This window comes from Hyaena hyaena, unplaced genomic scaffold, assembly GCF_003009895.1.
Source record: "Hyaena hyaena isolate Hyena2069 unplaced genomic scaffold, ASM300989v1 scaffold_347, whole genome shotgun sequence".
NCBI classification, from domain to species: Eukaryota; Metazoa; Chordata; class Mammalia; order Carnivora; family Hyaenidae; genus Hyaena; species Hyaena hyaena.
Window position 1 is genome coordinate 1,145,629 of NW_024080979.1, and position 16,604 is coordinate 1,162,232.

General features: G+C 44.2%; 1 protein-coding gene across 7 annotated transcripts in view; it reads left to right on the forward strand.

Moving 5' to 3' along the window:
- The first annotated feature begins 2,723 nt into the window (after positions 1-2,723).
- Positions 2,724-16,604, forward strand: part of SRPK2 (SRSF protein kinase 2) — a 255,049-nt gene continuing 241,168 nt past the window's right edge. The window contains exons 1-2 of one of the 7 annotated variants that reach the window (XM_039249801.1): positions 2,880-2,943; positions 11,363-11,417. Coding sequence is in view for 3 of the 7 variants with exons in the window: in XM_039249800.1 (XP_039105731.1) it covers positions 2,873-2,943 (71 nt within the window). In the remaining 4 variants the exon portion in view is untranslated. Of the gene's footprint in view, positions 2,944-11,229; positions 11,273-11,362; positions 11,418-16,604 lie in introns of those variants that run through there. The other 6 variants (XR_005531341.1, XR_005531342.1, XM_039249805.1 and 3 more) reach the window with 6 other exon arrangements.

The window sequence follows — 16,604 nt, forward strand, 5'->3', positions numbered from 1 at the left end:
TGACCTAAGCGAAAGTCGGACGCTTAACCGACTAAGCCACCCAGGCGCCCCACAGAAGTTTTTTTTTAATGTTTATTTATTTTGAGAGGGAGAGAAAGGGCACATGGTAAGGGGGGTTGGGCAGAGAGAGAGAGAGGAAGAGAGAGAATCCCAAGGAGGCTCTGCGTTATCAGCACAATAGCCCCACATGGGGCTTGAACCTGCAAACAGTAAGATCATGACCTGAGCAGAAATCAAGAGTTGGATGTTTAACTGACTGAGCCACCCAGGTGCCCCAAGACACATAGTTTAATAAATGTCACCAGTGGAGGCGCCTGGCTGGCTCAGTTGGTAGAGCGTACGACTTGTGATCTTGAGGTTGTGAGTTCAAGTCCCACATTGGCTACAGAGATTACTTAAAAATAAACATTTTTAAAAAAGTAAATAATGGGTGCCAGTGTTTAAAAAAACAAGTGGTGTATTCACACAATGGAACTCTATACAACAATGAAAGTATTACATGCAACACACAGCTCAGTCTCACAAACATCATATTAAGCAAAAGAAACCAGATGCAAAGGCTTAGTGTATGATTTTATTGCCATAAACCTAAAAACCAGGCAACATTAATCGGCAGTGCTAGAAGTTAGAATAGAGATTACCTGGACGGGAGTAGTGACTGAAGAGGAATGAGAGGAGCTTTCATAAGGTAATGAGAATGTTCGGCATTAAAAACAATTTTTTTTATGTTTTTATGTATTTTTGAGACAGAGAGAAAGCATGAACGGGGAAGGGGCAGAGAGAGAGGGAGACAGGAACCAAAGCAGGCTTAGTGCTGACAGCAGAGAGCTCAATGCGGGGCTCAAACTCACCAACCACAAGGTCATCACCTAAGCCGAAGTCTCAGGGTTAGCCCCTGAGCCATCCAAGTGACACAGGTAAACACCTGTGATTATTATACTCTTGTGATTTATGTGTGTTTCTACATGTATATAAATGCAATAATAAAAAGTTAAAAAAAAACACATACAGTTAATACTACAATCACGAAGACTATCAGGCTGTTTTTTTTTTTTTTTTTTTTTTAAGATTTTATTTTTGGGGCACCTGAATGGCTTGGTTGGTTAANGGTATTGGCACACAAACAGACACATAAACCAGTGGAATAGAATAGAGAACTCAGAATTGGACCCACAAATGTATGGCCAACTAATCTTTGACAAAGCGGGAAAGGGTATCCAATGGGAAAAAGACAGCGTCTTTAACAGATGGTGCTGGAAGAACTGGACAGCAACATGCAGAAGAATGAAACTAGATCATTTTTTCACACCACACACAAAAAATAAACTCAAAATGGATCAAGGACCTGAACATGAGACAGGAAATCATCAAAACCCTAGAGGTGAAAGTGGGAAACAACTTCCTTGACCTCAACCGCAGCAATTTCTTACTTGACACATCTCCAAAGGCAAGGGAATCAAGAGCAAAAATGAACTATTGGGACCTCATCAAGAGAAAAAGCTTCTGCACGGCAAAGGAAACAATACATAAAACTAATAGGCAACGGATGAAATGGGAAAAGATAGTTGCAAATGACATATCAGATAAAGGTCTAGTATCCAAGGGGCGCTTGGGTGGCTTAGTCGGTTAAGCGTCCGACTTTCGCTTAGGTCATGATCTCGCAGTTTGTGGGTTTGGGCCCCGCGACGGGCTCTGTGCTGACTGCCAGCTCAGAGCCTGGAGCCTGTTTCAGTCTGTGACTCCCTCTCTCTCTGACCCTCCCCTGTTCATGCTGTCTCTCTCTCTCTCTCTCTCCTAGAAATAAATAAAACATTTAAAAAATATATATATAAAAAAGAAAAATCATGTTCAGTTTGTTTTTACATTAGATTTTATATTGGATTTTTAAATAAAATTACAATAAAATGGAAAACAAAATTCTTACAGTCAGAGAGTTCATGTATTCGACAAACAAGTATTCATAACGGCTGTATTCACGTCCAAATTCTTGACAGGAATGGAGCCCACGGTGGGAGAGCTCAGCATAGTTTATTACGGCCAGACCATTAAATCTGTTTATATATGTGCTGGCATATTGGTCAATATTATTTTTTTTTATGTTTTTTTATTTTGAGAGAGAGCGTGAGCAGGGGATGGGTAGAGAGAGAGTGCTGCATGGGGCTCAGTCTCATTATCTGTGAAATCGTGACCTGAGCTGAAATCAAGAGTCAGATGCTTAACTGACTGAGCTACCAAGATGCTCAGTCATATTGGTCAATATTCTAAATCCCTACTAATATAGCCTTGGACAAATCTTCAAGAATCATTTTTAACTGACTTATGTAAGTCTTATATACAGTAGGCATTTTATTTATGACAGATTTATTACTATTGATGATGTTCTCTAGAGAATCTAGTCAACTTTCCCTTTTCTTTAGTCGAGTGTTGGACTGAAAATTCTCTTTGATGTCTACTGTTCATACAATGGCCAAATGAGAGGTCTGTAAGGATTCTCACTTGCAAATCAGAGGCAGTAAAAGAAAGAAGGAATGACCCCTGATGGTGGTTTAAAGAATATGTCCACACAGTCTGGCTTCCTTTCAAGAAGTACTTTCCTGCCCCTCCTCTGAGGCATGTGCTGTACTTACATCTCATGAATAGAATGTGGTGAAAATGATGGATTGTGACTTATGAGGGTAGGTCACAAAAGGCAGTCAAGTTTCTTCCTTGCTCTCCGGGGGAAGTCAGACACTCAAGCCAGCCCTATGGAAAGATCAGGTGGAGGAAGTGAGGCCTCCCTGAAACAGCCAGTGAGGATTTGAGGCCTCTTGCTAACAGCCATGTGAGTGAGCCATCCTGGTAACAGATCTCTCAGCCTTCCTCCAGCCTCCAGATGACAGCAGCCTCCAGTGACAACTTCACTCTCCAGCCAAACTGCTCCCTAAGTCCTGGACCACAGAAATCGTGAGATAATAAACGTTTGTTGTTTTTAGTTACTAAATTTGAGAGAAATCTGTCATGCAGCAATAGATTAGCAATGCATGTCTTAATGTGCATATATATAAGTACAGCTAATACTCACTGAACAATTAGATCCTTCTCTAAGCATTTTGTGTGAAATAACTCATTAAATTCTCACACCAGATATATAAGGTAGTTAATATATTATCCCCATTTTTCAGATCAGGAAACTAAGGCACAGAGAACATGAGAAACTTGCCCAGGGTTACCGAGATGGTGAATGATAAAACTAGGGTTTGAATCATGCCAGTCTGGCTCTATTACTCTGGGCACTAACTTCTGGGTGAGACTGCTGCTTTAATGGCACTAATGTCACTGAGAAATATGCTGTAATGAAATAATAAGAGACAGGCTTAAGCTTCATACTAGAAAGTAGAAATGAGATATAAGGAAACTTTCCTAGAAACGTAAAAGCATTGGCGAGCCTTTGGAGGCTAGGTTCTCATCCACTGAAGGCCTGAACGAAGGTGGATTATATGAGCTCTCAAGTCTGTTTCCAATTCTATGACATACTAAATATATCTCCTAAGATACAGTATGATTTAGTAGCTCTACTTAGAAACATTAGTGTGTAATTGGGTTTACAGCATTCTGTAATTTTCTCTTATATTTAGTAAAAATTAATATGATATGTTCATCTTGAATTCTGTTGTGCTAGGCTGGAGAAAAATGCATATGTACTTTCCTTTTCACTTCTTTTGGACACCACAGAGAACAAAATATATCCAGTTCTTTTTTTTACCCCTTTTTTTCTCTTTGAGAAAGAGAGAAAGAGAGCGTGTGTGTGTGTGTGTATGTACACAAGCAAGAAGGGCACAGCCAGAGAGAGGGAGAGGAAGAATCTTTTCTTAAATTAAAATATAAATGTTTCTTTTGTTTTTTATGTTTTATTTCTAAGACAGAGAGAGACAGCATGAGCAGGGGAGGGTCAGAGAGAGAGGGGGTCACAGACTCTGAAACAGCCTCCAGGCTTTGAGCTGGCAGTCAGCACAGAGCCCGACGTGGGGCTCGAACCCACGAACCACGAGATCATGACCTAAGCGAAAGTCGGACGCTTAACTGACTAAGCCACCCAGGTGCCCCAATAAATGTTTCTTTTGAGAGAGAGAGAGAGAGAGAGACGGAGCGTGAGCAAGGGAGGGGCAAAGAGAGGAAGACACAGAATCTGAAGCAGGTTCCAGGCTCTGAGCTATCAGCACAGAGCCTGATGCAGGGCCATGAACTGAGATCCTGACCTGAGTTGAAGTCAGATGCTTAACTGACTGAGCCACCCAGGTGCTCCATAGAGAGAAGGAGAATCTTAAGTAGGGCCCCCATTCAGCGCAGCACTGGATGTGGGGTCTCATCCAATGACCCTGGGATCATGACCTTAGTGGAAATTAAGAATTGGTTGCTCAACTGACTGACCCACCCAGGCACCCCTAAAATATATCCAGTTCTAATCCTTCCCCTTCTTAATTATAATATTGTCATGGTTAGATTTATTAGCAATAAATAATGGTAGAATAAAATAATTAAATTTATACTCTCCAGATTGTGAGTTTGAGCCCCACTTTAGGTGTAAAGCTTACCCCCAAAAAAGTGGGGTGCCAGGGTGGCTCAATCAGTTAAGCATCCAACTTTGACTCAGGTCATGCTCTCACAGTTGGTGAGTTTGAGCCCCATGTCAGCTGTACTAACAGCTCAGAGCCTGGAGCCTGCTTCAGATTCTGTCTCCCTCTCTCTCTGCCCCTCCCCTGCTTGTGCTCTGTCTCTCTCTCTCAAAAATAAATAAACATTTTTAAAAATTTAAAAAAAGAATAAAAACTAAAAGGAAGTATACAAAAACTTATAGTTTCTTAGTTTCTTTTTTTCCTTTTAAAATTGTTTATTTTTAAATTAAAATTTTTGTACTTTTGGGAGAGAGAGTGAGCAGGGGAGAGGGGCAGAGGGAGTGAGAGAGAATCTTAGGCATGGAGCCTGATGTGGGGCTCCATCCCATGACCCTTGGATCATGATGTGAGCCAAAATCAAAGTCGGATGCTCAATGGACTGAGCCACCCAAGTGCCCCTGATTTCCTTTAAAATGTCATTTGAAATGATGATGCATTCAAATAAATTTTTAGTTGTTTTAATTTTTTTCAGTAGGCTCCACAGTCATGGTGGGGCTTAAACTTGATACCGACCCTGAGACTGTCACATGATCTGTACCTACTGCACCAGCCACGTGCCTCAAAATGTTCCATTTTTAAATTTGCAGAGACGAGGCTTATAATCTATCACTTTTTGTAAGCACCTGAAATAGTATGTGTAAAATTGTTTATTGATAATTAGGTTGGTGTATTTTAATTCAATAAGTTCAAAGCAATTCACAAATACTCTAGGTGGCAAATATACTTCTCTCCTAATTTATAGAAGTAAAAACATTGACAAGATCATCTTGAGGTCTTTCACGGTTGTCTTCTTAGTGAGACTTTTCTTAAGTCTCAAAAGGTTGGTGTTTTTTTGTTTTTCAGGGTTTTTTTCGTAAATAGTATTGCCATATAGTAATCACAGTATATAATTCACATATTTATTTTGTTTATTTTCTGCTTCTGGCAAGAGAATGTGAGCTCCGTCCGGGCAGGGAGAGTTTTGTTTGCTTACTTCACTGCTGTGGACTCAGTACCTAGAACAATGCTATGTAATAGGTATTTGGTAATTATTTGTTGAACAAGTGAATGCAAAAGATCTAGCAAAGAGATTGGGTATGTGCCTCCCATCTAATGTTAATGATAATTACCATGTACTGAATAGTCACTTATGTTATTTGATTATCATATTGACCTAGGAGGATTGGTATTAATATGATTACCATTTTCCAGATGTTGTAATTTAGTAGCTTGTCCAAGGTTAACACAGAAATTAAGTAGCAGAAATTGGTTTCAATATTGATCTAAGTGAAAAAAGCCAGTCACAAAAGGACACATATCATATGATTTCATTTATATGATCTGTTTGGAACAGGCAAGTCTATAGGGACAGAAAGGAGATTAGTGGCTGTCCAGGGCTGGGGCAGGGAAGGTTGAGGGAAGCGGGGAGTGACTACTAATGAATGTGGCGTTTCTTTTAGGGGTGACAAAAAAATTTTTTTTTTAAATTTCTGAGAGAGAGAGACAGCGTGAGCAGGGGAGGGTCAGAGAGAGAGGGAGACACAGAATCTGAAACAGCCTCCAGGCTCTGAGCTAGCTGTCAGCACAGAGCCCGACGTGGGGCTCGAACCCACAAACTGTGAGATCATGACCTGAACTGAAGTCGGATACCCAACCGACTGAGCCACCCAGGCACCCCAGGGTGACAAAAATGTTTTAAAGTTAGATTGTGGTAGCAATAGCAGCACAACCAGGTGAATGTACTAATAACTATTGAATTTTGCCCTTTAAGTGGGTGACTTGTATCGTATGTGAATTATATCCCAATAAAGCTGTTAAAAATAATAAAAGAAACTGGTTTCAAACTCACATTTCTTGGGCTTAAAAGCTTCTAATCACCTTCTAAAAGGAGCTAAGACTGGACACTTGCTGTTTCTGAGGACAGGTTAGAGTAAGGATAAGGTTTCCTGGAACATGCCAGAAGAGGAGCTCAAAAACTGATGGAGACATGTCCAAAGGGCACTGCAAGTTGGAAGTGTCTTTTGTGGTCAAATATGGAACAATTCAAGATCAAAAATCAAAGTGACAGTAATTACTGTCAACATTGATACCAAAACAAAAGAAAACAAGCTGAAAACAGAACAAAGGAGTGGCAGGAGAAATGAAAGGTCTTCCTTAGAGAAGACTGTCACCTAATTAATACAGATGAAACAGGTGAAATGATAGAATTATAATACCGATATGCTACCACCACTGTGATAATAATTGATCCAGGCAAGCATCAGCAATGGACACTAACCCACAGTGTGAAAGATTCTTTTTTTTTTTATATATATATATATTTTTATTTATTTCTAAGAGAGAGAGAGAGAGACAGCGTGAGCAGGGGAGGGTCAGAGAGAGAGGGAGACACAGACTCCGAAATAGGCTCCAGGCTCTGAGCTGGCAGTCAGCACAGAGCCCGACGCGGGGCTTGAACCCACGAACCGCGAGATCATGACCTAAGCGAAAGTCGGACACTTAACTGACTAAGCCACCCAGGCACCCCCACAATGTGAAAGATTCTTGAGGAAGGACACTCAGTCTCAAAGTACTACCCTTACAGAATTTTTAAAATGTTTTTTAAAATTTGAGAGAGAGTGTGTGTGCATGCACAAGTAAGGGAGGGGTAGAAAGAGAGAGGGAGACACGGGATCTGAAGCAGATTCCAAGCTGTCAGCACAGAGCCCAAAGCAAGGCTCAAACCCACAAATCTGTGACATCATGACCTGAGCTGAAGTCGGACGCTCAACCAACTGAACCATCCAGGTGCTCCAGAATTTTTTTTTAATTGAGATGAAATTCACATAGCATGAAGTTAACAATTTTATTTTTTAATTAAAAATGTTTTTAAATGTTTATTTTTGAGAGTGAGAGAGAGAGAGAGAGACAGAACATGAGTGGGGGAGGGGCAGAGAGAGAGAGGGAGACACAGAATCTGAAGCAGGCTCCAGGATCTGACCTAGCTGTCTGCACAGACCTCAATGCAGGGCTCGATCCCACAAACTATGAGATCATGACCTGAGCTGACATTGGATGCTTAACTGACTGAGCCACCCAGGTGCCCCCATATTAACAATTTTAGAGTGTACAATTCGGTGGCATATCGTACATTTACAATATTGTAATTGTACCATTCACTTCTTTTTAGCTCTAAAACATTTTCATCACCGCAAAAGAAAACCTTGTACCCATATAGCTGGTTGCTCCTCATTTCCCCTCCTCCACCCTGCCACTAGCCACTATCAATCTGGATTCTGTGGATTTGCTTATGCTGGATGTTTCATATAAATGGCACCATACAATAAAAAGCAGACCTTTTGTGTCTGACTTCTTTCACTTGGCATAATGTTTTAAGGTTCATCCACATTGTAGCATATATCATTCTTTTTCATTCTTTCTGTCTTTTTCTTCATTCTTTTAATGGGCTGAAAAATATTTCATTATATGTCTGAAACACAATTGGTTTATCCATTTATATATTGATGGGTATTTGGATTGTTTCTAACCTTTTGGCTCCTGTGATTAGTACTGCCACCTATGTTTGTGTACAAGGATTGGAGTACCAGTTTATTTTGGATGTCTACTCCCTGGGGGTAGAAGTGCTGATAATTCTGTTTAGCTTTTTGAGGGTCTATGGGACGGTGTTCCACAATGATTGCACCCTTTTACATTCCTGCCAGCAAGGTACAAGCGTTCTAGGATCTCTATTATCTTTGCCAACATTTATGTGCCATTTATTTAAAAAAAATTTTTTAATGTTTATTTTTGAGAGAGAGAGAGAGAGCAAGCATGAGTGAGGGGAGGGACAGACAGAGAGACAGACACAGAATTTGAAGCAGGTTCCAGGCTCTGAGATGTTGGCACAGAGCCTGACACAGGGCTCAAACCCACAAACCATGAGACCATGACCTGAGCTGAAGTCGTACGCTTAACCGACTGAGCCACCCAGGTGCCCCATTTGTGTGCCATTTAAAAAAGGAATATGGCCATTTTAGTATGTGTGAAGTGGTATCTTTTTGTGGGTTTGCTTTGCGTTTCTCTAATGTTGTTGAGCATCTTTTCATGTACTTGTTGGCCATTTGTATATCTTTGGAGAAACGTATATTCAAGTCCTTCACCCATTTTTTATATAGACTACTTTTATTTTTTATTTATTTTTGAGAAGGGCAGAGGGGGCATGGGGGAGAGAGAGAATAAATCCAAGCAGGCTCCATGCTCAACACAGAGCCTGACATGGGGCTTGACCCTAGGATCCTAGGATCATGACCTGAGCCAAAATCAAGACGGATACTCAACTGACTGAGCCACCCAGGTGCCCCCATAGACTGCTTTTCTAAGTACAAAAGAAAGAAGGTATCTTTACCATAGAAAGATGATTCAATGTAACATCACTAATAATGGAACAAACTGACATCATTTCCCTCCTGCTCCAACATACTGAGGATGGACAGGATATCATCCATATAGTGTAGCTGACAAATTTATTTCATTCGAATCTAATAGGGAACAGAGTAGAAACAGAGAAACATTCTTCAGAACAGTAGAATTGGATTCTTCAAAAAAAGGCAATGCTATAAATGAAAAAAAAAAACACCCCAAAACAAAAACCAGTGATTATTCTAGACTAAAGGAGTTTAAAAAGACATGACAATTAAATGTAGTGCATGATTCTTGATTGTATCCTGTATTGGAAAAAAGTCAGCTAAAAGGGACATTTTGAAAATTTGAATATGGCCTCTGTATATTACAGATAGTAGCATTATATTAATATTACATTTTCTTCTTAAGATCATGGAATTTCATTTATGTAAAATATCTTTGTTCTTAATAAATACTGAAATACCAAGGGTAGAGGGTAACATTCTCTGCAAAAACTTGAGTGATTCGGCAAAAGCAAAACAAAGAAAACTACACATGCACACATACAAGAAAAGCAAATGTGATGAAGTGTTAAAAAGTTAGTGAATATGGGGGCGCCTGGGTGGCTCAGTCTGTTAAGCATCTGACTTTGACTCAGGTTGTGATCTCATGGTTCTTGGGTTCAAGCCCTACATTGGGCTCTGTGCTGACAGCTAGCTCAGAGCCTGGAGCCCGCTTCAGATTCTGCGTCTCCCTTTCTCTGGCCCTCCCCTGCTCATGCTTCTCTCTCTCTTTCTCTCTCTCTCAGAAATAAATAAAAAACATTAAAAAAATTAGTGAATATGGCTTAATATGGGTGTTCATTATATTTTTCTCTTTTCTGTAGGGTTGATAGTTTCGGAAATAAAAGTTGAGAAAGTACTTATCTACGGAGGACAAACTGATGGTTAGCAGAATGGACGAAATAGATGATGGAGATTAAGAGGGGCACTTGTGGTGATGAGCACCACGTGATTAAAGTAAAAACTTAAAAAAAAGTTGAGGAAGTAAAAGGTTCGTCGTGTCTAAGCAGTGCTTCCGGTTCTGTTGGGTTTAGCATCTTCAGAATAAGACTAGCTCCTTTGATGAGTTAAAAGTACAGTTGGACCAACAGAAAGAGTAAATGGTCGGGACGCATACTTTTCCAAAACATTATAGTTATTTAAACAAAGGAGCCCTGGTTACCATTCTGTCCTGCTATCAGCTTGAGTCCCATCTTTATTAAGGAGCATGAGAGCCCCCTAATAGTACTTTGGAAAGTCTTTGCACTCAGCTAGGCCTACATCTGAATCATCGCTGGGCAAACTGTTCAACTTCTTTAGGAGTCAGTCTCCTCACTGTAAGATATAGACAATAACTACTTGGTGGGATTGTTGTGTTAAATTGTTACACACTTGGTGTTGACTGAGCTGGGCTTTAATTCAAGTGCAAAAACTTCGTCCTACTTTCCATGCAATTTGCATCCTTTCCCTCATTAAACTCAAACAATCCTGGGGGGGGCTAAGTAAAGGTGAGAGATAAGATGACTTCTCCAAGGTCACACAGCTGGTGAAGGACCCAGGTCTCCCCGTTCTTGGTCCTCTGCCCTTTCCACACCCGCCGGAGAGGAGGAAGCGGCGCTCATGGGGATGCAAGGATGTAGAGGTGCAAAGGGGGAGAAGAGGCCGCGCGAAGAGAGGTGGTGTGAGACCCGCGGAGGCAGCGGCCAAGGAAGGGCGCATGGAGAGGCGGGTGGCGCGACCGGCCGGGGTGCGTAGGGACGAGGCTGTGGCTGGAGAGGGAGGGTCGCGCAGGCCGGGTGCCGGAGAGAGGCGGGAGGCCTGGGCCGGCAGCGGGGGCGTTAAGAGGCGGAGGCCCGGGCCGCAGGCTGGGGTGGGGGACGCCGTGGGCGGGAGTGGCGGTGGTCGCGGGGGGTCACTTCTGCACAGGTGGGGTAGGCGGGTGGGTGCGGGGCGCGCAGGAGGGCTCGGCGCGGGGGTCCCGACCCCACCGGGAGGGTGGGGGCGGGGCGGGGGCGGGGCCGGCCGGGGGCGGGTCTCGCTGGGCCCCCCGCGGGAGCGGCGGCTGCGGCGGCGGCGCAGGCGCGGTTCCCGCCTCCTCCCGGCTGGCGGAGCGAGTGGAGGCTGCAGCCCGGCTCGGCTCGGCTCGGCTCCCGCGTCGCCGCCGCCGCCGCGAAGCCCCCCGCCCCCCCTTCCGCCGCGTCGGGATGAGCTCCCGGAAAGGTGAGTGGCCCGCGGCGTCCCCTCCTCCCCGCCACGCGGCCCCGCAGGCCGGCCGGCCCGACCGTTAATGTGTGTCTTCTCTTTCCCCAGTGCTGGCCATTCAGGCCCGAAAGCGGAGGCCGAAAAGAGAGAAACATCCGAAAAAGTGAGTCCACGCCGCGCTAGACCCGGGGCCCCTGCCCCCGTACGGTCGAGGGCTGCCTGCGACCACGGAGGGGAAAGTTGCCCGGATCCCCCCCGGGCCGGCGGGCTGATCCCCCCGGGACGCCGGCGCTCGCCTCCTGCGCGCCCCGCGGGCGGCTCGGGGGGAGGGGCGGGCGGGCGGGGGAGGGGCGCGTGCGAGCCCGCGGCCGGTCCGCCGAGCATCTCCAGACCCCCGGGCCCGGCGCGGCCGCGGCCGTGGGCGGGGTGGGGTGGGGTGGGGTGGGGTGGGGAGGGCGGCGAGCGTGCGCACCCTTTCTGCGCGCCGCGCTGGCCCGGGGGTCGCGGGCGCTTCCCGGGAGGGGCGCTGGCGTCCGCCTCCCTGGCCCTGCCGCGCCGTGTGCGGGCGTGAGTGTGCTGCGTGGCTCGCACCTGGACGCTGGGGCCCAGGAGGAAGAGGAGTCGAGTGTGCGAGAAAGTGAGTGTGTGTGTGTGCGCGCGCGCGCGCGTGTGTGTGTCTATGTGGCCTTCTCTTCCTCCCCGGCCCCCGCCTCTCGGCCTTTTCTGCCGAAAACCCGAGCTGGTTGTCAAGTGGTTTGCCTGGGGCGTGTTCCTGGCGCGAGCTCAGCTCCGAGACCTGTGCGTTTCGGCGCTCGGGTTTTTTTATTCGAAACTTTTCTGCTCGGGCCGAGCGTCACTTCGCTTCGCGGCGGCTGCGCCCGGGTCGCAGGCTGCGCGGGGGCCAGTGGGCGTGTGCGCGGCCGGTCCCGGGCGCGGCCCCCCGGCCCTCATTGTGCCGGGGCGTTGATGAATAGGGTGGTGGTATTTCAAACGTGCCAGCCGCCGGCCACCTCCAGCCTGGCCGCGGACCGGAGTGGGAGCGGCCGGCGTCCCAAGAAGAGCCTTTCCTGGAGAGCTGCTCCGAGACCGCAGAGCGCCGCCGCGTCGCGCCTTCCCTCTTCTTAGTCTTAAGAACCTGCCAGCATTCCACATCTTTACTCCTTCTAGATTTGTGGCTTCACTCTTCCTTTTGAGCAAGCAATGCTCTGTGGTATTTTTGGTCCTCCTGTAGGGAATGGTACACCGTGATCTTTCTTGAACAACACATTCCTTGTTTTTGTTTCCTTGGGGGGACTACCCCGCAGCATTCTTAGGCTTTTCCCCTTACCGCCAGCCTAGTGAATTTCATACCCTTTGGGGGCATCTGTGAAAACTGCCTGGGGCGCTCGAACGCGGTGGTTGGCATATCAGCAACACGGTTTTTGTTCACTCAAGATGGAATAGAACTTGAAAAGTATTTTCAGGGTTTCTCAAAACGTGGATCTCGATATAATAATGCCTTTCGTAGAAAACAAAGCTACTCGAGTGACAGGAAAAGTACTTACTAAGGACTTGAGAAACTGGAGGGTCAAAATCGGATATTAGATTCTTAAGATTAAAACGGGGTGAATACGGTAATTTTGAGATGGTTTAAAAAAGTAATGCTCGCTTTCAAGTCAAGGCCTTAATTTGGGATTTCCATGGAACGACAGAAGATTAGCCTATGAGTAAGGAGAACTGTAATATTTAGGATCTTGATTGACTATTGGGTTTTAAAAACAAGTTTAAAGCATTTATTAACGCAGAGTGCATTATGTTTAGAAACGTAGAAAGGAATTGAAAAAAATCATGTCCCCAGTTTTGGGAATGGCTCTCTGTGTATACATATATGTAACATGTATGTTATGTGTGGGCACACATGTATAAAAGCAGTTTTAGTTAAGTCATCGTGTGTTTCATACTTACGTATTTCAGGGTATGACTTTCCTAATGGCCAAGAGCCTTTTTTGGTGTGCTTCAGTTTGGATTTATGTGGTATGTTTATAAAGAGTTAGTGTATAGCCATAGTATTCTTTTGTTTTAAATAGTTTATTGTCAAGTTGGTTTCCATGTAACACCCAGTGCTCTTCCCCACAAGTGCCCTCCTCCATGCCCTCCTTCTTCCCCTCTCCCCCACCCCATCGCCCTCAGTTTGTTCTCAGCATTCAAGAGTCTCTCATGGTTTGCCTCCCTCCCTCTCCCCAACTATTTTTCCCCTTCTCCCCCATGGTCCTCTGTTAAGTTCCTTCTAATCCTTCTATACGTGCAAACATATGGTAGCTGTCCTTATATACCTGACTTATTTCACTCAGCATAACACCCTCAAAATCAAAACAAGTTGCTAAAAAAGGCCAAATTTCATTCTTTCTCATTGCCATGTAGTATTCCATCATATAGATAAACCACATCTTCTTGATCCATTCATCCGTTGATGGACACTTAGGCTCTTTCTGTGTTTTGGCTATTGTTGCGAGTGCTGCTGTGAACATTGGGGTACATGTGCCCCTATGCATCAGCACTCCTATATCCCTTGGGTAAATTCCTAGCAGTGCTATTGCTGGGAGCCACAGTATTCAATTGTTATTCTCACAGATTAATCTTCCATTGTCTTCCATTGTCCCTTGTATTGATGTGATAAGATTTGAGGGAAGAAACCCTAGGCAATGGCTAAGTGAATTGGTTGGTCAGCAAGGTAATTAACAAGAGGAGATCGGCCCAATTATATAACTGATTAATGAAATGCTGTGGGGTTTTTTTTTTGCCTAATTGTTTGAATTAGGACATTATTTTAAAGTAATGCTTGATATGATTTATTCACTCATGTTTTCAGCAAGTATTTATTTGTATGCCTTTCCTTGGAGATGGTGGTAGAACTTTGAACAAGAGAAAGCTCCTCCTGAAGGTTACTCCAATAGATGTTGGAAGAGAACCCCAAAGAAGATGACAAATCAAGATTACAATTACTGATAGTGCTAAGAGACAGGGACAAAAATTAGATGGGTGCCTTAAGTAATAGTGGTAGATGACATTTGAACACTGTGCCAGGCACTGTGCAGATAGCTAGCTTTAGGTGTCTTTTATTCCTTGTGACACCACTGGGCGCTGTTATTAATTACCATTTTACAGATGAATAAGTATCATGCCCCGTTGGTAAGTTGAATACAGGTATCCACGGACTAGAATCCACACCTCGCTCTCTGAGGAGGTGACATTTGAACAGAGAGTGGAATGAGGAGGAGGAAATGGGAGTATGGCAGAGTCTTGGGCAGGAATGGGCTAGGAATGTTGGAGGAACCCAAGGGGTCAGGGTGACTGGAGTGCCACGGAAGAAGATGGTGACTGAGGGGTGAATGAGAGTGGGTGGGGCCTTACCTTGTAGGCTATGGAGAGGCTTCCAGATGGGAGTGACAGGATCTGGTTCCTGTTTTTTTAAAAAAAAAAAAAAAGCACTGGCTATTAGTTTGGAGTGTTAGGGGTGGGGGAGAAGCAGAAACTGGGAGCTGACCTTCTATCCAGGTGGGAAACCAAGTGACCTGGTTCAAGGTGGTAGAAGTGGCACTGGAGACCGGTGGTGGCAGGGACTTCAGGAGACTGCTGGTCTCAGAAGTCCTCGTGTTATGGTAGGCCCTGACAGTGAACGTCCTACACTTAGCTGAGTTTGGACCACAATTCGTGTCTCCTGATGCCCAGTGTTTTTGATTTTTGATTATCTCCTGAGGAAGAAAAGGAGTAATAGGTATAATTTTAAACTGTATAAATATAATGATTAGCAGACCTGATTTATGTGCAGTATTGGCTTGGCTTACTGTAATATGATCTACTTTTGTTATTATCTCCCTGTATATGCAAGCTGGCTTTTCATTTCATTTTCATTCAGTTCAGTTCTGTGAGCGTTTATGAATTGAGCCAGTTCCTGTCGGCTACTTTTTAGTACACTGGAATTTGTAGTTGTCAGGAATACCATTAAGATTTCTCTACTTAGCTGAGTAAAAATTTTAATCTCGTCAGATTGTTCAGTGAGTTTAGTTTGCGAAGTATGAATTGTGCTGCTTTGTGAGTAACGGAGCAGGGAAGGAATGTAGTGTCATTCGGTCATGAATCTCAGGCATTAGCTAAATCACATGGCTTGGGATAATGTTGCTTTGGGGCATGAATGTATGTATAAAGTTTTTTAAGGATCTTTATTTTTTTTTCCCCTTGCATGTAACTTTTTTTTAAATGTTTATTTTTGAGGGGTAGGGGTGCACAGAAAGGGGGGGAGAGAGAGAGAGAATCTCAAGCAGGCTCTGCACTGTCAGCATAGCACTGTCAGTACAGAGCCCAACGTGAGGCTTGAACTCCCCAGCCCTGAGATCATGACCTCAGCTGAAATAAAGTGAGAAACTTAACAACTGGGCCACCCAGGTGCCCCAAGCATGTAACTTTTTCATTGATACATAATTTGCATACCATAAGGTTTATCTTTCAAAGTATATAATTTGCTGGTTTTTAGTATGTTCACAAAGTTGTACAACCATCACAGTTATTAATTCCAGAACATTTGCACCACCCTCCCCCAAATAAACCCCATACTTAATTTAGCAGTTGCACCTCTTTCTCCCCTGCTCCTAGTTTATTTTCTGTCTCTCTGAACTTACCTATTCTGGATACTTCGTATAAATGGAGTCGTACAATATATCAGTCTTGTGTCTGATTTTTTTTTTTTTTTTTTTTTTTTTTACTTACCATAATGTTTTCAAGGTTCATCCATGTTGAGGCATGTATTGGTACTTCATATTTTTATACTGCCAAATATTGTTTCATTCTGTTGATATACCAAATTTTATTTATCCCTTCATCTGTTGATGGACATTCAGGTTCTTTCCACATTTTGTCTATAAATTATTTTTAATTCTTTTAAACCTATTTTATTTCATTTCATTTTTCATTTTATTTCATTTCATTTATTTTTTAAATGTCTACACCCCATGTGGGGCTAGAACTTAAATCCCTGAAATCAAGAGTCACATGCTCTACCAACTGAGCCAGCCAGGCGCCCCTTGACTCCTTTTTTTAAATTAAAACTTTTCATTTTGAAGTCGTAGGACTCCCAGGGAGTTGCAAAAATAGTGCAGAGTCCCCTGTGTACCCTTCACCCAGCTTTCCCCTTAGTGGTGAGATCTTATGAGACCAGGGCGCCTGGGTGGCTTAGTCGGTTAAGCGTCCGACTTTCGCTTAGGTCATGATCTCGCGGTTCGTGGGTTCGGGCCCCGCGTCGGGCTCTGTGCTGACAGCCAGCTCAGAGCCTGGAGCCTGTTTCAGAGTCTGTGACTCCCTCTCTCTCTGACCNCTG